Source organism: Vombatus ursinus, unplaced genomic scaffold, assembly GCF_900497805.2.
Source record: "Vombatus ursinus unplaced genomic scaffold, bare-nosed wombat genome assembly UNPS02000582.1, whole genome shotgun sequence".
Lineage (NCBI taxonomy): Eukaryota > Metazoa > Chordata > Mammalia > Diprotodontia > Vombatidae > Vombatus > Vombatus ursinus.
Window position 1 is genome coordinate 34,938,085 of NW_020940360.1, and position 15,811 is coordinate 34,953,895.

The 15,811-nt window shown below is 40.7% G+C and overlaps 1 protein-coding gene across 1 annotated transcript in view; it reads left to right on the plus strand.

Moving 5' to 3' along the window:
• Positions 1–6,832: 6,832 nt before the first annotated feature.
• Positions 6,833–15,811, plus strand: part of SOBP (sine oculis binding protein homolog) — a 226,321-nt gene continuing 217,342 nt past the window's right edge. Inside the window, exon 1 of the mRNA XM_027856556.1 lies at positions 6,833–6,978. Coding sequence (XP_027712357.1) covers positions 6,883–6,978 — 96 coding nt within the window. The 5' untranslated portion in view covers positions 6,833–6,882. The remainder of the gene's footprint in view (positions 6,979–15,811) is intronic.

Here is a 15,811-nt window from a genome sequence, read left to right on the forward strand (position 1 = left end):
ATCAGATTTTATCTATTTATCTTAGAATTAGGTTTTGGCTGAATATTGGAAATTGAAATTTTTTTAAAAAATATTTTGATAACTATTTCAATGTAATTAGTTTCCTTTGTGATCTTACAATTTTTATTTTTTTTATTTAGAAATAAGTCTGAGAAAAGATCTATAATCTCTACCACAATCCCAAAGAAGTCCATAACACAAAAAAGATTGAGAATATTTGCCCTGGATGGATAAGAACTGAGTCATAATTGTAAAGGACTCTTTTATTGAACTTACAGATGTGCCTTATTTTATGTAATAAAAGTGTTCCTGAAAAGTTGAGGTTCCAGAAATTAAACAAAATAAATTTAAACTTATCTTACCTGTAGTACAGGAGCACATTATTTAAAAGGATTCTGTTATGAATCCTTTTTATATGTGAAGGACTTTTTTGTAGTTCTTATAATAATCTCCCAATTTATCTGGTGTAGAAATTTGGATTTCTATCATAGCATATTTTTTTTTAAAGCAAGGCACACTGATATTTGGGCTTAGCCTATAACTTCAATGTCATAGTTGTATAGTAGTAATCCTGCTATAGGTCACTTGGTAGAATGACTCCTGAAATTTTATTTGTGGTTGTTGAAATTTATTCTGAATATAAGTGGCACCACCACTCTCTTAGGCAAAGATGTTTGTAGTCTTAGAGTTGGCTTTGACTCCTTTGCTTGCTTTATATCACAATCCATTCAGTTGCCAAATCCTGTCCAGCTTTTCCTTACTCTTCCCCCTGCCGCTATCTAGTTAAAGCCTTGCTATTTCTTAGTTGGGCTACTGCAGTGACATGCTGACTGGTCTCCCCACCTCAGTGCTAGACAGTCCTGGGCCTCCAGTATTTACTGTGTGACCATGGGCAAATTAGTTAACCTTTCTGAGCCTCAGTTTCCTGTAAATTGGGGTGCATGTCAACTAGATGACTTCTAAGGTCTCTTCAACTCAAAATCTTCAAATCTTCAAATCTATTCAAGGTATCACTACAAGATGAATTTTCCTAGTGTAAATATAAACATTGTCTGGATTCAATCCCACCTTTGACTGTGTGTCTCTGGAAATGCCACCTATCTTAAAGGGTTGCAGGGAAGAGAAAATACTATAAATCTTAGTTCTATATAAGTATGAGTTATTATTATTATTATTCTTACACTAAAGTTCTCCTTCCTCACCTCATCATAGAGATGAACTTGGACTTCCTTAAAGGCTATATCAGTGGACTATAAACTCTAACAGGTTTTACCAGGCTGGAAAGACATCCGTTTTAGATGCAATGATATACTATATGTCTGTTTGTTGAAGATTAGTTTATCTAAATTTAAAGTCTCTTTACCAGTTTGGAAAGGAGGATGATGACTTTTTTTTTTTTTTGGTGGGGGAGCAAAACAACTCTGAAGAATCATATACTAGCTTGCAGAAGTATTGTGATCATCTTTGGTGAGGGGATTCCAACCTTAATAAAATCACAGATCTTTCCAGCACTGAAGTGACCATTTTAATAATGCATAGGTCTGATCATTTATTCTCCCATTGCTCAAAAACCTTTGATGGTTCCACATTTTCTCCCAAATAAAACCCATACTCCTTAGCTTGTCATTCAGTTTTCTACAGTCTGGATCCAACTTACCTTTCCAGCCTCATTTTACACTACTCTTCCTCATGTACTTACTCTAAGGTCCAGCCAACTGTGTTTTCCTGTTAAACGACTTCTAACATAGGTCTTAAATGTAACATCACTAGTCAATAGATACCAGTGGTCAATCAGCCCAGTGTTTTTTGAATCATACACACAAGCACACACACACACCTGAATATTTACAAGTTTATTGCTTATCAGGAGTCTAGTTACTGGTGCACATAAGCATTACACAACTAACCTCTACCTCATAGACTTTATCTCTTAATTATTGACGCTCATCTAGTAGACACACTAAAAATCAGTGCATGTGGTTAACTGAAAAAGTAATTAATTAAACAATTACTTGATGTCTTTGTGTAATTCACTAAAAGGTGCAGTGGGAAGGGGTACAATGAATCAGTACAATCCCTAGAGTCCGAGTATCTCTGGAAGTTTAATGCTTCATACACTATGAGATCTCAACAAATCAACACTTTTGTATTAGTGATATTAGGTTAAAAGAAATATAAAAGAAAGAAATCAGATGGGTAAGAATGTGGAAAGCAGAATAGTCCTAGACCCACATTGCCTTTATGACAGGGGAAAGGGATTTATGGGTTGATTGCATGTATAAGAGCTTCAGATTTTTTTTTTTTAGGGTCATTTGGAAATCTGTCTTCATTTTTCCTCACCAGCTGCATCCCTGAATGACTTCTTAGTCCCACCAGCTGTGTGAGAAGGATAGAGTTAGGAGGTATAGATGAGAGCAGACAACAACCCAGAGCCATCAGTGTGATTTGCTGTATGCTAGATTCAGTGATTCAAAGAAACATAAAACACAGTCCCTTCTCTGAAGGAGTATATAATCTAGGAGCTCAGATAAAAGCTGGAAGGGTCCTTAAAGGCCATTGAATAAAACCCCATTATTTTACATTTGAGGAAACTAAGGTACAAAAGGTTGAGTGACTTCATTTGAGTCACAAGGCTGACAAGTGTCTAAGGAGGGATTTGAATTTATCTTCCTGGATGCAAGTTCAGTCTCCTATCTTCTACTCAGGGGTTCTTAACCTGGGTTCAGTGAATTTAAAAAGAATTTTAATAAATGTCTTTTAACAGAATTTGCTTCCTTTGTAATCATGTGTATTTTGTTTTAAGCATTTAAGAACCTTATTCTAAGAAACACTTCATGGACTTCACCAGGTTGGCAGTGGGACCTAGGACACCAAAAAAGTTTGAGATGATATGTCATTGTTTTCCAGGGCTTGTGACTTAACTCATTTTATAAACTTATGAAATAAAAGACTATACTAGAAGGGAATATGATGTTTTTAAACAGTTCTACTGACATTTTTCAGATAGGTAGATAGAAAGTCTTCCATTTTGACTTCCACTGCACTTTATTTCAGATTCACTAACAAGATTCTTCAATTCTTGATGTTTGAATTTATCCCTGACAATAAGAAATCTTTTAATACAGTTCACTTAGAGCTGAGAGTCAGCACCAGAAGCATTGAATCCTAGTTTCTAACATGATGTCCTCCCCTCTCTTCTCTCTTTCCTATTTTTCTCTATTTTCCTGTAAAGGAACAGGTAAGGTAGATAATGATGATGAATATTATTATTATTTAATGTTGACTCATTTCAAAGAAAGTTTTATTTAAAAGAAGGTCATCTATATCCAAATATAACTTTGAGCTATGTTTCACCTTTTTTGGGTTGTTTATTATTCACAAGTTGTGAAACTGTATCTAAAAATTTGGGATGTATAACTTGTTATATGATATGTGCTGAAAAACAGTGAATCAATTGTAATGGTTCTTGCACCAAAGGAAATAGAGAGGCCTTAGAAATATTTCCAGTAGAGAAAAAGCTACATTTGAGGACAGTTTACAATACATGTTTCCACTGTTTGGAATATTGAAAAGTACTTTAAAAACTATTTTCTACTTCTCTAAGTCAGTGGCACCCACAAAAAATTCATTTACCCCAACCCCAATTCCCACATACACACACAAGACCACACACAACAGCACAAAACATGAAACTTCAACCCACATATTACTTGTCAGATGTATTGGATGTAATTCAGATTTTAAAAACGATTTACCTTTTTGTTGCCTCTCCTTTCTCAGGGAAGGTCTTTTGTTGCTATATACCTTCAGCAAACTATTGACTTCTCCTCCACCCCCATATGACTGAACCAAGGGTTGTTTGTGCAGAAATTCATATTTCATTCACTAGGAAGCTATGGGAGTAAGATCTTGCTTCCCTGGCTAGGAAGTTGAGCCTTCAATGAAAAAGGAGGAAACACTTTTGTGCAGATCTAGTGACCCTGACCCAACAATTACACAGAAAGTTTGGAGAGCTCAGCCATTATAAAGAGCTCTAATAAAATTCCTTATTGAATCTGGATCTTCTAACTCATGTGCTATCTTATTCCAAAGAACTTGGGGTAGGAAATCTTCCTCTCTCCCTTTGTTTTTTTCTTCTTTTGTTGGACGGATTGAGCTCCTGATCGCTCTCCAATTTTTCAGCAGGGCAAATGTTTACTACTGACCCTTTTTATGGATATTAAGCATGGTTCCAGAGTTTTTCTCTCTCTTTTTACAGTTTGATTCTTAAAAGGATTGGGGAAAGCTTGGAGAGACCTGCCAGGTTCAGAGAGGTTTTCCTCTCCCTTTGGACTCTCCTACTATTCCAGACAGAGCTTAGGAAGAATAAAGGGAGTGAGAAAAGATTGGACGGCTCAATCTTCCCAGGTTGTAACCATACGCACACACACACATACACACACACACAATGCAAATGAGACATTGTAAAGTGCAGAATGAACTTAGCTTTGACAGGCTAAACAGAAATTTTTTATTGAAAGCCCACTCATAACCCACACAAAACACATTTTATCTTTCAAGTATTTAAAAAAAGTGTAATTTAAAGCTCCACCAGTCATAATGAAAAATGCTTCACAATTACAATTTTGACTAATGGAACAATGGACACCCCCATATTGTATTGTATCAGGTAATTATGAACTGCCACGGAATGTGAAAGTTCGGGGCCCAGAAATAATCTACGGATCCTTTCAGTCAGTGTACATCGTAATTTAGCACCTCCAGTGTTTCTTAACTCCCATGGAACCATTCATTCTTCGTAACAGAGGAGAGGTTGAGGGAGAGAGAGACAGAGACAGAGAGAGACAGAGAGAGAGAAAGATTCTTGGAGGGGGAAGAGTTTTGAAACCCAGGAAAGAGGCAGCCAGAAGTAAGGGCGGGGCAGGGCAGAACTCTAGAGTGTGTGGCTGTGGGCGCTGGCCACTCTGGAGTTGTGAGAGAGCCGGCTTCTCCTGGCCATCCTGGGGAGCTCTGGACATCATCCGATGGTGTCCACTCTGAGAAGGCACAAGTGCAAACTAGTTGGCACGGAACCTGGGAAACCTGGGAGACACTCAGAGGGTGGAGTGAGTGAGTGGGGCCACAAGGCGGTGGTGGGATTAACTTTTTGTGTGGGACAGAGGGGATGGGAGCTGTTGCCCTTTAAAATAAAAGGAAAAGGGGCGGGGGCTAGGAGGAAGGGATGCTCTACTTCCTAACGGGGTCGACAGAAAGACTGCGACCCAGAAAAGCAAGCTTTCTTTGGAACCGAGCGGAAAGGCTAGTGCTAGGAGGCGGGGAGAGAGGGCGTCTCCAGCGGGATAAGGGAAGAAAAGGGATCGAGGACTTTTCCGAGGGGCGTCATCGAGCCCCTGATCTGTCTCTACGTTGAGGGTTCCCGCTGAGGATCACAAAAGCGCAACCACAGGCCGCCGCCCGCGGGCACTGATTGCCCTCCCAAGACCTCGAGCCGTTCGAACCCCAGGACTGTCAGCTCCAGCGAGTTGCTAGTTCAGCCTTCCCGGCGGAGCTGCCAGAGCTCTGGTGTAATCAGCAAACTGAGATTCCTCTCTCTACTAGTCCATTTCCGTACCTCTCTCTCTTCGCCCCCTCCCCAGTCACCCGCGTCTAATTTCCAACAGCAGCCTCTAGGACTGACGCCTCCAGTGAGATCTTGGGGCACTCTAATCCCCACCCTAATAAATATGAAATAGATAATTTAGTTACACACATTGCAAGGGCGCAGCGATGGGGAAGAAAGGCACTGAGGCCGCTGAGGAGGGCAGAGGATGGGGGGGCAGAGGGGAAACAAGGAGGAAGAGAAGGAGGAGGAGGAGGAGGAGGCGGCAGGAGCGAGGTGAGCCGCCTCCTGCCAGTCTCCGCAGAGGATGAATAGCCAAGTCTAAGAAGCCCCCGCAGCCCGAGCCAGAGCGGAGCGAGCGGAGCGCAGCAGCATCCGCGTCTTCTGTGACGGCAGAAGCCCCGCCCGCTCCCTGAGCCGGGGGGCTGTCCTAGCGCCCCCACCTTTTTTTCTCCTTCCGAATCCCCCCCCCAACCCATTCCCTTCCCCTACTCCCCCTCCCTCTCTCCCTACCCCGCCCCCCGTTCACTGAAGGCACTGGGCTCTCTGGCTGGCGCGCTCTTCGCCAGGCACACACTAGAGACACACTCGCACACACGCACACACACACACTCACTCACGCGCGCGCGCACGGGCGCGCGCGTACACACGCATAGAACCCACATCCACGCACACAGAGCAGCTCGCTCTCGCCCTCTCAGTCTCCCTCTCTGGCCTCTGCCCCTCTTCTCCCATGCAGACAGACAGAGAGACGGAACATGGCTGACCACTCCACAGGGCATCGAGGATGCAGCCCGGTGGCGGCGGCTGCAGCAGCGGCGGCGGCAGCAGCAACAGTGGCGGCCGGGGCGGCAGCAGCAGCAGCAGCAACAGCGGTGGCGGCGGCAGCAGCGGCGGCAGCAGCGGCAGCAGCAGCAGCGGCGGCAGCAGCGGCAGCTACAGCAACAGCAGCGGCGGCAGCAGCAGCAGCAGCAGCAGCAGCAGCACAGGCGGCGGCGGCTCCGGCGGCTGCATCATCGGCATCCCTCAGACTACCAGAGCTCCCTTTCCCTCTGACAGTCACTGACGTCTATTGCCGCTAGAAGAGTTCCCGCTCCCCTAGCTCCTGATCCCCCTTCCCTACCTCCGGCACCTCAGCCTCTTCCTCCTCCTCCTTTCCCCCCTCCTCCTCCTCTTCCTTCACCGCCACCGGCAGCACCGGCGGCCGCCGCGGCCGAGGCACCCAGGCAGGCGGCGGCGGCGGGAGCAGCCATTTCATCACCCCAGAAACCAGACACAAAAACATGGCAGAAATGGAGAAAGAAGGGAGACCTCCCGAAAATAAAAGGAGCAGGAAGCCGGCTCACCCTGTGAAAAGGGAGATCAATGAAGAAATGAAGGTATTTATAAACCCTACTGGCTGAGTAAAGCTTTCTTTTTTTTCTTTTGCCCCCCCCCCCCTTTTGCAGTTGCATGGATTTTTTTTTTAAGGGATCGCTTGTCAATTTCTGTAGGATGCACTGAATGTCTCAGCTCCGCCTCCCGGGTGGAAAATAGGGGCTAACTCCCAGCCTTCAATCCAGCAAATCGACTCCTTTGACTGACAGAGCGAGGGAGAGGGAGAGGAAGACAGAGAAGAAGAGAGGGGAAAAGAGAGAGTGAAAAAGAGAGGAAAGAGAAGAACCCTCACACATAATACTTAGTCTAATAAAACCCAGGGAGTTACGGAGACATCCAGGAAAGGAGGGGGATAGGGGACGGGTGGGGCATAAAGAAAGCTTGACTAATCGTTTGTGCAGTTCCTTCTGATAAAACCTTTCTCACTGTGAACCCTCCAAAGTTAGGGAGCTGCCTTGAAGGGGCAGGCACCTCTGGAAAAGCGCTTTCTCCTTCCTCTTTTGCTCCTTTCCTCCCCCACCCCCTTTTTAAAATAGCCAGCTGCAACGGTATAATTAAATTGTCAAAGTGAAATGTTATGGACTGAACCGCACATAATTTTTGTGCTGCACGAAGGGACTCCCCCCTTTCCCTGCTCTTTCTGTCTCCCCCCCACCGCCCCTTTTCTTTCACTCCCTTTCTACTCCACCTCCTTTTTTTTTGCTTCCCCCCCTTACATGCTTCACTTCACAGTTAATCAAACCCGAGTAAGTCCTGTTGAAAGAAAGCTGTCTGAAGGAGCTGTTTTTGACAGCAATGTATTTATTGTTCAGAGGGGGGTAGCCCGGGTGTCCTACCTGATATAAAGACCTGCCAGTCCAGCTGTGCTCCAGAGGTTGTGCAGGAGGTTGGCATTCCAGATGTTCAGATTCTAGCGGTTGCACAAGAACACAGCTCAGGACATTTTTTTTTTTCCATGAGGTTGCAGCTTTTGGCTAGATGAGAGTTTTTTCTGTGTTGACTTTACACCTCTGTTCTGGTGTTGCTTCCCTCCCTCCCCCCCTCCTCCCAGGTCTGTTTTTTCTTCTGAGTCACAAACAGGTAATAGGTATTAGAGAATTTAGTTTCTATCCTTTTGGATCTGCTAAGGCATTGCTTGCATAGAATACTTTAAATTGGCCCATTTGGTCACTTTAAAAAATCCTTTAATTCACCTTGTTGAACCAGATGTTTAAGTTTATATTTGAAAGACCCAACTCAAAGGAACTAGTGTTACATTATGACAAGCTTAAAGTATTTTAATTTTTTTAATCACAACCCCCCTCCCCATTTGATCACATTTCAAGCATAGTGAGCACCTGGTTGCTTGTATGTGTATAATAAATATTACATACACATGTGCTTATTGTTTGCATGATGTCTTTCTCTCCTTTCTTTCCTGTCTGAAATGTCAGTGCCCATCTGGATTTTGATGTTAGGATTTTCTTCATCTGTGGGTGAGGGAGGTAGTGTCTAGAAAGGTGAGAAATGGATGTGTAGATGGAATAAGGATGTGGTTCGGACATAATAAGGGGGAACTGCCTTGAAAATTGATGGCTTTTTATGGAAATCACCAATGATTCTAAGAATGGACAGTTGTTTCTTTGAAAGATCAGAAGAAGTTGGTGGGGCTTTCAGGAACCAGTTACCCCACAGTAAATTACTCCGCCATTCTAATTCCCTCACCATCTTCTCTCACCCTAATTTCAAGATTTCTTTTTCTATTTCATATATATTGGGAATAGCAGAGTGAGAGGTGAAGAGCTCTGCAGACATAGATCACACTATGCCCTGCCCCTTTAAAACATTTTTCAATGTGATCTATATAGATTGCAGCTTTTAAGTTTCATAGGTTCTAGAATTACAAATTAGCTAATTTTAATCAAAACATGTGAAATGTTATCCTGGCTGGATATAAAGGCTGACTGTGCTGGATCCTCTGGATTTGTTTTGTTTACTTTGGCTACAGGCACACTCAGCGGTTTGGGAGATAGTTGTTCTTCTACAGTATAACAGATGTTTGTCTGAACTAGTGAGGAAGAAACAAAAACAACATTGTGTGAAGGGGGAAAATTACACAATTTTAAACTAATGCTTAAGGAATAAGCATTGGAATTAACCTTAGTGCACAGAATTTTCTTTAATTTTTGTAATCATTGCTAGCTGAAGCTACAAATCTCAAGATTTCAGTCTGGAGAAGTAAATCAATAGAAAGTCATCAGTTGTTGTAATGTGATTACCTTTGAGATCTGTATTTTTCTCTTTGATCTGGAATAATATAAGTGAGCTCTGGGTGACGTTTTTATGCCCTCTCTGTGTCAATTATATCAGTTAGCCATGAAATCTCATTTCTAATGGGATTGTTTAACTTACCCCTCCAATATAACAAGTTAACCTTAGAGAGGGTTGAAGTGTTATTTGTCCTCTCTGATATAATAACTGCTTTTAATAAAAACCCACAGGAGGCTTTTTTTAGAGCCCCCATAAACCTAAAGAAGACTGGAGTAACATAACAAATTGGTTATACTGTATAAATATGTGCAACAAAATGTCAGGGAGAACACAATGTGCCCTTGTGGAGTTTCATATCTGTAATGCTCAAGCTGCCTGACTGTGTTTCCCTTCATCTGAACTGCTTTCATCTGGACCAGTGTAAAATAAGCTCTGGTAAGTAATCACGGCAGAGCAGAAAGAAAGGAATGTATACAGCAGTAGACAGCCTAAGCTGTAAAAACTGTAACCCGAGCAGCCACAGTGGATCAGATATCAAGGCTTTAAGGTAGGGGAAATGAAAGAGGGAAAGACGAGAGAGGGAATGGAAAAGTCAGCTTGGAAAGTGAAGGATCAGGAGGAGGGCCCCCTTAGGGAAATTTGGCTCGGGGATTAGGGAATTTTATCGTGGTGTACAGTGACCTACTCAGGTTTCAGCCCTTGCTGGATCGAGTTGCTTCCCTTTGCAGGCAGAAAGAAAAAGGACGGTGTGTATGTGATTTTTCCCCCCTTCGGGTAATAAAAAGACTATTGGTACAAGTGTCTATTTTAAGTACAGCAAATGCAAGGCACTGTGAATGAGCAACAAAATTACCTCATCACAGAGACTTCCTTCAAGATCTTCTGTTTGATATAGTCATATATTTGCTCGAGGATGGCTAGAGAAGACAAACAGAATCTGAGGTTTTCACATGACACCAGCAGTGTCACTAACAGCCTGGTTTTAATACGGCTGGAAGCTAATGGTGGTCGCTATTTCATTATATCAGATATTAAGTTACATTTTTATCACTAGACTAATGTACACGACAGTTGTAACAAATTTAAATTTGATATAATACAATTTTGTGTGCAAAAAGCACATGACTGCAGTTTCTTTCTACTGTACTTTCATGAAAATATATTCAAACAGAAATGTTTATTTCACTGTGACTTTCACAATGTTTCATTATTTATCTTTGGTTTCTATTCTTCCTTCTTATATTTTAATGCTCATTATTTTTTAAAAAATTAATTCAGATTACTTTCTTATAGCTCATGATTGGTATACCTTATTTATTCCTAGAAGAGAGGGAATTTTTCAAAAGGATGACCCTGTGATTGTACCTCATATTTACTTGTATAGTAAGTTTGTCAGGTACTTTTACATACATTTTCTGATATGAGTTTCATAACAACCCTGTGAAGTAAGTAGAGCCAGTATCTTCATTTAACAAACGAAGAAACTGAGACTCAGAGAAGTGGCCCATGGTCACACAGCTAGTAAATGGAAAAGCAGGGATTCCAACTTACCTAGAATTTTCGGATTCTAAATCTGGTGCTCTTCCACTGAGGCAACACTACCTTTTGCTACACCACGGTTGGCTACTTCTTCTGGTTCCTAAATATTGGAATCACATCAAACATTGCTTCTTGTTAACTTAACATGTTATAAACCATCTCACATGATGTAAAATTGGCATATTTATTTGTAGGAATAGCTGAGACATTTGAGGACTGATTTGATTTTAGTAGCTTACTGTGTACAGCATATATAGTGGCAACTACAAAAATCTGTCAGTGTACATGTACATGTATTTATTATAAATATAATATATGCACATGCATACATATGCATGTAGATGTATATATGAGTGTATACACACAGGGTGCCCCAAAAGGCTTAGCAAACTGCACTAAGACTTTTGGGACACCCTGGGTATATATGACAACTAAAGAATTCCATAAGTTGGTTGCTTAGAATTCACTACCAATATGACTCAAACTATCCAACAGATGATTAGATTGATTGGGTCATATTTTCACCCAGTGTAACTATTTTGGGGGAAAAAAACTAAATATGATTAGATCAAACACCTTGTCCTGGAAACTGTCTTACTCAAAACTAATTAATGCATTTGCAATGTTTGGCTTCTTTATCAATTGTAAAACTACAGATTAATCTGCGTTAAAATTTCAGAGGGCTGTCTCTTGTGCCCAAAGAGTTTGCTGTCTATAAATATTCTTAGCAAGTAATTTGTATCTAAAATTGGGCTTCATTCCTGATGCCTACAGCTTAAGACAGGTCCATCTGTTGGGGTTTAGTTGTAAACTCATCAGCAGGTTCTCCAGTTTGGGTTCTAACATTCCCAATTTGGTATTGAAAGAAGGAGCTGTATTAAGATGTAAAAGCCTTGATATAGACACCAGAGCTTGTGTATAGAATGCCCTTGGTTGGTTTGTGTCTTTTTGGGGGGGGAGATAGAGTGGGAGAAGTTAAAGTGGTTACAAGTTTAAAAGCCACTTGCTAATAAAAATAAAATGAATATTAAAGGTGTGACCATGGAAACCGTGTCTTGGTGTCAGACCCAGTTGGTCTGTGATGCCTGGGAAATGTGATGAATTCTGAGATGGCTTATTCCAAAATTTCAACTGTGGCAGACACCTTTTATCAATCTTTCTCAGATGAGCAGTAGCAGTGAGTGTGTAATCCTATGATACATAGGAGGAGCCAAAATGAAGTTGTGTCCTAGGCCTCAGGACCTGGTTGTAGTATATTGCAGTAAAATCATGGATTGCCATTTATAAATCCTGATTATACCATTGATAACCTGCAACCATACCACATGAGGACTCAGTTCAGTTCAGTTTAATCTCATTCAACAAGCATTTATCCAGCATCTATCCTGAGCTAGACATTGTGCTTCTGGGGGTTAGGGGATGAGGAGGTATTCAAAGATAAAAGTGAAATAGTCCTTGAATCCAAGGTACTTAAATTCTACTGGATGTGGATCAGTCAAAGGTGGCAAAACTGGGAAGATACAGGAGCCTAGAATTTTAGTTGGAAGAGATATAATGAGGCATATACATATCTTTGGCTCCATTCACATTGGGGATCCTCAGACAAGTTTCCATTTCTGTCTAAGTGTAATGGTGGGCACATTCTGAGGTGTGGTGTGGATGTCTAAGCTTCATCCAACTCGTGGGTCCCAGAGACAAGGAAATGGAAAGGAACCACTCTACTTCCTCCAGAATCTGAAATAAACATTTGAACTGAAAGAAAATGAGTCTGACAGACTCGTTCCTTTCTGCGTTTCCTGCCTTGGAGTTTGCCAAGCATTGCTCTAAGGAGCCAAGGCCTGCTCCCCTTGTGTGAAAGGCTCATAGAAAAGAGGAGGTAACATAGATTTTTTTTCCCTTCTGCAAAAAGAAGGGAGAGAGAGAGAAAAACAAGCCCTGAAAAAGGACACACATGTCAGTGAGCACCAGAGAGTGTTTAAATGGAAGGGGGCACAGGGGAAAATCCTATCTTATTAGAAAGGTCAGACTTCTCCTATGCTTTAATGAAATATATTCTTTACAGAGAACCTTTGTCATTTGGTGGAAATATTTTTCTTTAGCAGGCTAATATCAGCAGTAGTATTAATACATGAAGGTAGATTATAAAAATACAAAGTCTAAACATTTCTACTGCATAATGGCAAACTGGTTACACAGGTAATTTCAATCTAATGAGTATTGAAGTTCTTTTGCTGAAAGAAATGAGATATTGTAATATGGTAATATGAGAAAAAAATAAATTGTGCTAATTTGAAATTCTAAATAAAAAATATCTAGGAAAACAGAGATAAAGGAGTAGGGGACCCAAAGGAGGTAAGATATCCTGAACATATATTTTAGGATCTGAAGACGGATGGGTATTAATATCTCTTACATAACCAAAGGTCTGTGGAATTCTGTACCGATTTAAGTCCAAGGGTTTTTGGCAAGGAGAGGAGAATAATGTAGAAAATCTTTGTGATTTGGGTTCAGTCCAGCAGCTGTGTGTGATAGAGCTCACAGCTGTACACAGCTGCACACCTGCCATTCCAGCTACAGAATTACCAAGAGGCCCTGCTTTCAGTTTCACAGAATTTATTTGACCCTTTCAGGACACTTGGATGCACAGAAAGCAGATCAAAGCTTAGGAGAGATGACTGTCTGCTATATGCCACAACAAAATATTTGGAGATGCTGTAAATCATTCATTCATTCATTCAAAAAGCATTTATTAAGCACCTAGTGTGTATTGCATCTTTGGACAAGTTATTTCACCTTCCTATATGTTAGCTACCTCATCTGTAAAGCGAGGGTATTATACTGGATGACCTTGGGGTTGGAAAGTCCTTTCCAACCTTTTATCTATGAACTTAAGACCATCAATAAAAGAGATCTTATTCTCTGTAAGCATGGATTTCATAATTAGGGATTCAGAGTACTAATATCAAACTCACTCAAACCAGGTACCGGAGAGAGCAAGAGAACATGCCTTTCTTTTCATTCTCAGTTCAGACCCAAGTTGCTTTTATTAGCATGACAATGTATGGAACTTTAGCACCATCAGTCCAGTTCCATTTTTGTTACTGTCATATTAGTTGTTATAAACTTGATTCTAATAAACAGGACACCACAATCATATTAGGAAAGAGTCTAGCCTTCAAAGGGCTTCTTTTTTTTTTTTTTGAGCAGTCATGGTTAAGTGACTTGCCCAGGGTCACACAGCTAGTAAGTGTCTGTGGATGGATTTGAACTCAGATCCTCCTGACTTCAGGGCCAGTGCTCTATCTACTGTACCATCTAGCTGCCTCCTCAAAGGGCTTCTCATTGAAAAGTCATGCTCAAGGCAAAAGCAACAAGGGCAGCATCCAAAGTTAATATCTATATGGAGAAACTACCCCTTTCTTGACTTGTTTTTCCCCAGAACAGGCTCTGGCCAATTTTATTAGAAGTTTCACTGTCCAGTAAGTGAAAACTGAAACATGAAACAAAATGAAATCCCAACTGATTTATTTTTCAGTGTTTAAAGGTTTCTAATGGCATATTCTCATCTTAGGCAGCGGCATTATCAAATATAAATAAGTAAAACACTGATCCAGATTAGCATAGACTCAGGACCTGGCGTATGCCTGAGAATGCAGTCAGAAACTCTATTTTAATCTAGTTCAATTACTAATTCACTCTGTAACTTTAGACAAGCTTCTTAATCCCTTTTGCATATTCAGTTACTTCACCTCTAATAGTAGGTCAAATGGTACCTGACAGAAAACTGTCATCAATGTCAGTCCTTAGAAATGGAGGTTGAGGAGGAGGCATAAGATTTTCAAACAAGACTTTTAATGTCTGGTGGAGCTCTGGATTAGAAATGAGGATCTGTGGGTTTGAGACCCACTTCGAACACTTCCTAGCTGTGTGGTCGTGAGTATGTCACTTAATCTCTAAGTCTACTAGCTGCGTGATAATGGATATGGCACAAAGTCTCAGGGCCTCAGTTTCTTCAAATCTTTAAAAAAGGGGTAATAATATAGGTGGAACAGTAGATAGCTCAATGGGCCTGGAGTCAGGAAGATTCATCTTCCTGAGTTTACATCTGGCCTCAGACACTTACTAGTTGTGTGACCCTGGGCAAGTCACTTAGCCCTGTTTATGTCAGTTTCCTCATCTGTCAAATAAGCTGGAGAAGGAAATGGCAAACCACTCTAGTATCTTTGCCAAGAAAACCCCTAGTGGGGTTGATAAGAGTTGGACATGACTGAATAACAATAATATTTTCTCTAGTTACCTTGCATGGTTGTTATGAATGAAACACTTTACAAACTTTAAAGTGTTATATAAATGGATTATCATTATTTTTTTAAAAAAAACTTGTTTCATTCATCTTGTGCTGAGATTTCTTAGTTATACTCAGTTCTGTTGTTAATTCAACTTAAGATATTTTTGCTAGTTATATTTCTTTAATTCCTTCAGTGTGATCCATTTTGTTGTATCTTGAGAAAATTGTAGTTTTGATTTCTAGTGCTTCTGTTGGCATAGTTTGAGTTTTCTTTTGGCATTCTTGTCTCTGTCTTTTATAATTCACAATATTGCTTCATTTCTTAATTTATAATTTTTCTTTTGTTTGCTCATTTCTTTGAATTTTTCCCCTAAAAACACTTGTTTTTAAGGTTTCTGGTATTTTTAAACTTCTTCTGGGTATTTCTTTTGTGGTTTTTTAGAACAATATTGGAAAGCTGGGCAGTCTTGTGATGTCAAATTTGATCAACATCCAGGAAGTTGTCCATTATCACATTATGGATACAACTTTAATTAGCAGGCACAGCTGCATTTTTCCTGCCCCTTAAATTGTACAGGATTATGAATTTCTTTTCTTTTTAAAACAGTTATAATTTGTGCTCCATAGACTTGTATGACATGCCAGTAGATGTTTTGAAGTTATGTTTTGAAATCTGTGGCTCCTCTTTATTCTTACTGACACATAGATATTTCTGATCTTCATATATTTGAGGTTACCCCTAATCCAAACCCCAAAAG